The sequence below is a fragment of the Notechis scutatus genome, chromosome 3 (assembly GCF_049901735.1).
Source record: "Notechis scutatus isolate UNSWTSFEM ecotype Mainland chromosome 3, rNotScu1.2, whole genome shotgun sequence".
Classification (NCBI taxonomy): Eukaryota; Metazoa; Chordata; class Lepidosauria; order Squamata; family Elapidae; genus Notechis; species Notechis scutatus.
This window is the reverse complement of record NC_142011.1, coordinates 114,454,619-114,460,618: the sequence shown is the minus strand read 5'-3', so window position 1 is coordinate 114,460,618 and position 6,000 is coordinate 114,454,619. Positions and strand designations below refer to the sequence as shown.

The window sequence follows — 6,000 nt, the reverse complement described above, 5'->3', positions numbered from 1 at the left end:
TACTATGAAGTAGTATGTAAGTCTAAATGCTATTGTTAATGCTATCAGTAACTGTAGATTATTTCTGTCCATAGCATCAGTCTATTTCAAACCAGTTTAAGAATTGTTTCTTATACCCGTACCTGTGTGTTTCATGAATTTCCTAATTAGATAACTTTTTAATTACAACAATATTTTGACATTGTTTCAAGATATTTCAATGTTCTTTTGGAATCAAAGCAAATGCCACCACAGAATTCTAGGCATCCAGAAAATCCTGTTTCTTAGGTTTGAAAACCATATGGTATGGGTGAGATTAGCACCATGGATACATTTTTATCGATGTAACATTTTCATGGTCTGGTTGTAATGAGAATGTTTAGTTCAAACACAGAGTACAAATTTTCTCCAATATGTTTAATGAAGGCAATCAGCTTGGTGACTATTTTTCAAGTTTGTAGAAAAGTTGTCATGTAGCATATTAATACTTCTGCTTTCCTGATGTTAGTGAGGACAGAAATTTGTAGGATGAAATAGTACATCCAACCTGGGTTTGGTTATAATATTCAATGATAACAACTTTTTACCTCAGTACCAGATAAAGAAGTTATACATTTATGAGACAAATAAATATAACTTCAAAATGTCTATCTGGTTCTAATCATATAAAAAGTAAATTAGGACCATAACAATATTTTTGTAGTTTCTTGAAAAGAAAGTTTCCTCATGATCCATGTTAATCAACTACTATTTCTGAACAGCAGGGGAAAGGCTGTAGTTTGATGGAGACTTCATCAAATAGGATTGCAGTTCACAATTATCTGCCATATCTTCCAGATGTCCTATACTCCATGAGCGAAGCAAGCCAACAGCTGGCTGTCCCAAGTGAGCACTCAGTGGCTGACCAAGGCTCTGAAGGCAGGGACTGGACAGACAAATTCTTTCTTTCAGTGGTAATTCATTCTGGTTCTGCATAGCTGAGAGAAAGAATACAGGAACCACAGATATTAAATTTGTGCTTCGTATAAATTCAAACCTTGTAAACATTTCACTGAACAAGCTTTAATAGCAGGGGTTCACATCTGAAGCCCAAACAGCATGGTGGTTTTTCAGACTATGTGATCCCAGACTCAATCTTTCACTACCTAATGAGCTTATAATTGCAAAACAGTGTACAGTGGAGATGATAAAAAAACAATACATACGTTTCCCTATTTTTCCAATCATTTTTCCTGCCCATGATCAACTCAACAGCAGAGGCTATTCCACTATTCTACCTACCCAATCTTTTTTATTCTATTTACTGATATCTGATCCATGAACTGCCACCCTGGATTATTTTGACGGTGAGATTTATTTAATAAATAAATATAAAGCTGATTATCTGCTGTTTTCTCCTGTATAGTGTTCATTCTACTGATGGAAGAGAATGTTTATTCTCTCTCTGCAGATTTATAACTTACAATAGCTGCTTGCTGGTAATTCATTCTTTCATCTGGTTTAGAGGATTCCAAAACCTTATAATCAATAAGGGCAACCTCTCCAAAATGTAAGGTTCCCAAATGAACTGGTTCAGAGTTTTTTGTACTAACATCTAAAAATGCTTTGTAAGCAGCTAGCCATAATGACAGGTAAAAGGTTCTGCTTAATAACCTAAACATGGCATGCATTAATTACTCCAAATTACTTTCAAGAGTGAACACAATGCCAAAATTCTCCTAATAATTCACCAGGGTTCCCCCTAAAGTGGTTGCCAGGTCAGATATTTACTTTGCTATTGTTACCTGCTTTGCACCAGCAACAGAAAAGCCACTTAACATAGCGGTATTGGGCCAAGAGGTGTCCCTGATGAGCTGCCCGCTGATAATAGAGGATTGCCTATAAAGAAATAGCAATTTTAAGGGGAAAAAACATTACTGCTTACTGAGAAAGCTGCCGTATGCACCTATACATTGCATTCAGACCCCTTCACTTTTCTCAAATTTGTTATGCTGCAGCCTGATTCTACAGTAGTTGAAATTCATTTTTTCCCATTAATCTATTCTCAGTACCTCATAACGACAAAGTGAAAACAGAATTTTAGAAATGTCTGTAAATTTATTAAAAAGAAAAAAATGAAACATTGGCATAAGCATTCAGATCCTTTGCAACACAAAATTTAGCTCAGGTGCCTCCCATTTCTCTTGATCGTTGCTGACATGCTTCTACATCTTGACTGGAATTGACCTGTGGTAAATTTTAAGAAGAGATTGGACAACCATTTGTCTGAAATAGTATAGTTTCCTGCCTAGCAGGGGTTGGACTAGAAGACCTCCAAGATCCCTTCCAACTCTGTTATTCTGTTATAGAGCTGATAGATATATGATAGATAGGACATTGAAAAATATTTTGTAGGGCTGCTTTATTGTACAGCTTTATGTTAATGAGGAATCTTAAAAGAAATTTAAGATGAAGACTTTCTAAGGTAAAGTTAATTAATCCATAGCAGGGGTGTCAAACACGCGGTGTCACATCACCATGTGACATATCAGAACTGTTTTCCCCTTCGCTAAAATGGGGGTTGGCGTGGTCAGCACGTGATGCGGGCCGCGAGTTTGACACCCCTGATCAATACTTCAAAATACTTTTGCAGTTCTTAAGACTCAATCTTAATACTGAAAAGTATACTATTCATGCACTACTGAATGCATGAAAAGTACAAGTAAAAGCATTGAAGAAAAAAGCCTTAATTCCCCAATTGAAATGTCCTTGTCCAATCCACTTTGCATGTCACTTTAACTCTCCAATGTCATAAAAATCTAAATCATTGCATTAGGAATGACTTACCCTTGTTCTGTCTCCCGAGTTTATATTTATTTATTTATTAGATTTATAATCTTACTTTTTGTACAGAAGCTCTCAGCCATTAAAATAGTGTTTCCACCTCTTATTTTTTCTCATAACAAAAATTTGTGAAGTACATTGGATTGAGAGAGAATGATGGGCCAAAGTCAGCCAAGATTATATATGTTCCAAAATATTTTCCCTACTATTCATGTTCTTGGGGGGAAAAAACTCTTTCCATTGCCTCCAGTGGAAGCTTTTACAAATATAATTGCAACACAAAATATGTTTTCCTTATCCAGATGTAATCCCACACAATAAAAGTAATTACTGTGTAGCAATCTATACTTGTAAAGAGAAGTTTAAAAAACTGGTATTTGATGGGGCAAGGCAAAGTGGGTAACACAAGGTGGGCAACAACACCCTTGCCAATAAAATTTCAAGAAATAGACCCAGCAGTTGCCAGAAACCAAGACTGACTTGACACAGAATCTACTTCAGAAGACAAGGATAAGCCAAAGAAGGAATTTATCTGATTTTCAACAGCCTTTAAAGCTGCTGGCCTGCAACATAGTATCACAGCATATCCTTTCCTTGTATTTATGATAGGCAGGCTGTCTCCTAGACCAGGGGTCCCCAACCACCGGTCCGTGGATCACTTTGCACCGGGCCGCAAAGAAAATAAAAATAAAATAAAAAATGGCGGCTTTCTTTGCCTTCGGTGAATGCTGCTGGGATCAGGGATCAAGGACACAAATGAAAGAAGGGGAGGGAGGAAGCAACCAAAGCCTGTCCTACTCTCTGGCTCAGTGGCTTCGGTTTCTTCCCGCCTCGTTCCTCTCTCAGTCGCTCTCTTGCTCCTCCACCAGCCCAGGAAGAAACTGCTTCAAAGAAGCCGGCAGGGTGGCTTTTCCTGTCAGCGCAGCTCCCCCGAAGCACCCGTTCACCCCCACCCCGCCGCCAATCAATCCAGGTTCAATCCAGTGCTTCGTTCTGCCTGCCTGCCTGCCTTCGTTTGTTTCGGAGCAGCTTCGGCTGAGAATAATAACTATTCACCTCTTTTACTCAGCCGAAGCTGCTCCGAAACAACCAGAAACGCAGGCAGGCAGGCAGGCAGGCAGAACGGAGCACTGGATTGAACCGCGGGCGGCGGGGTGGGGGTGAACGTGAGCTTCGGAAGAGCTGCACCGACAGGAAAAGCCACCCTGCCGGCTTCTTTGAAGCAGTTTCTTCCTGGGCTGGTGGAGGAGCAGAGAGAGCGACACCTGAGATGAGGAACGGAGGCAGACACCTGAGGGATGAGGCTGAGGGAGGCAGGGCCGAGAGGGGCTTCTCAGCCGTCCTGCAGGGACTTGTCCTGAGCCGCGGAGACAGCCGTCGGCCGCCACCACCCAGCGCTCAGTTTTGAAGACGCCCTCAGCCCGGCGCAGTTCCTGAATCTGCAGCTGAAACCCTCCGTTTAAATGTCCCAATAGAAGAGAATATCTGTCGCTCAGGGTTGCAATGAGGAGGCATTGGCGCTCCCTGAACTTGGTGGTTTGCTGGCAGACGTTTTATTACCCGACTAGGTAACAACATCAGATGTTACCTAGTCAGGTAATGAAACGCCTGCAAGCAAACCACCAAACTCGACTCCCCGGTCCTTGAAAAAGTGTTTCTGCGTGAAACTGGTCCCTGGCACAAAAAAGGTTGGGGACCACTGTCCTAGACTGAAGCCAATAACTCATCAGAAACAAATACATATGAACTCACACTAATATAGAAGTGGTACCTTTGGCCGTCTTTCCCTTCTTAATATGCAGAGTTGTACAATTGTTTTGCACACTTTCATAACACTTTCCACCAAAGATATTTTTTCAGCAGTGAAGAAGCAACAAGATAGGAAAAAGCAAAAGGCAACTACTGAACTTGTCTCTATGTTCCAGGACACACTAGGCACTTAATAAATAATAAATGATTCCCTCTCCCTCAATTTTCTACATAAAGAGAGAACACAGGCTGAATAAAACAAATGGGACTGGAAAACCTTAGTCATGTCCTTTGTGGTGCCTCTTCCATATTCATAGCATAATCCTACATTGTATTGAGCTTTGCTGTAGTTGTGATCTGCAGCCAGTTTGAAACAGGAAAAAGCCATTTGGTACTGTTCAGCTTGCATGTTTTCAAGTCCTGAGAAAACAATATATATTAGTAAAAAATTCAGGCATTCATAAGTACTTTAAATAAACATACAATCATTCTGTCTCATTTATAAGTAACTTCCAATCTAATTTGGAAGCTTTTCTGTAGTTGTTAAATGTAATTGCACCAAATTCAGCTACGCTGTCAAATTCAATCTTCTACAAGTAGTCCTCAACTTACTAACTGAGCCCAAAATTTCTGTTGTTAAGTAAGAATACTTAAGTAACAATACTTAAGTAACAATACTTAAGTATTGTTAAGTGAGTTTTATGACCTTTCTTGCCACAGTTGTTAAGTGAATCACTGCAGTTGAATAGTTAGTAAACCAGTTGTTACATGAATCTGGCTTCCCCATTGACTTTATCAAGTCACAAAAGATGATTACATGACCTTGGGCCACAGCAATGGTCATAAATATAAATCAGTTGCCAAGTATCTGAATTTGGATCACATGATCATGGGGATGCTGCAATGGTCATAACTATGAAAAACGGTCATAGATCAATTTTTTCACTGCCATTGTAACTTTGAACAATCCCTAAACTAAGTGTTGTAAGTTGAGGACTACTTCTATTGGATCCTTCCAAGTATACATCAAAAAATATTTGCTATTCCAGTTTTACAAATTAATGTTCAGCGAGCTAACATACTGACTTTCAAAAGTGGACTTTCAAATAGTCAAGAAAGTTAAATATTTGGGAATATACTTAACAGCAAGATGTGCAATGATAAAAGAAGATAACTACATAAAATTATTTAACCAAGTAAAACTGGATCTGGAAAAACTTACATCTATCGATGTTAGGAAGAATTGCTACTGGGAAAATGAATATTCTACCAAAACTGCTTTACCTGTAAAAATTGTACCTATAAAAATTGAGAAGAAATTCTTGAAATTGAAAGTCTTGATCTTGAAATTTATTTGGCAAGGAAAAGAAGCTAGAATTAAACTGAAAATTACAAGAATTCAAAGAAAATGAAGGGTTTGGATTACCAGATTGGCTTTTTTACTATCAA

General features: G+C 38.9%; 1 protein-coding gene across 6 annotated transcripts in view; it reads right to left on the bottom strand.

Moving 5' to 3' along the window:
• Positions 1-381: 381 nt before the first annotated feature.
• Positions 382-6,000, bottom strand: part of DELE1 (DAP3 binding cell death enhancer 1) — a 60,162-nt gene continuing 54,543 nt past the window's right edge. For 2 of the 6 annotated variants that reach the window (XM_087960974.1, XM_087960978.1), the window contains 3 exons: positions 4,880-4,971; positions 1,764-1,857; positions 382-956 (listed from right to left, as the gene is read on the bottom strand). In XM_087960974.1, coding sequence (XP_087817100.1) covers positions 727-956; positions 1,764-1,857; positions 4,880-4,971 — 416 coding nt within the window. In that variant the 3' untranslated portion in view covers positions 382-726. Of the gene's footprint in view, positions 957-1,749; positions 1,858-4,828; positions 4,972-6,000 lie in introns of all 6 variants that reach the window. The other 4 variants (XM_087960975.1, XM_026683188.2, XM_087960976.1 and 1 more) reach the window with 4 other exon arrangements.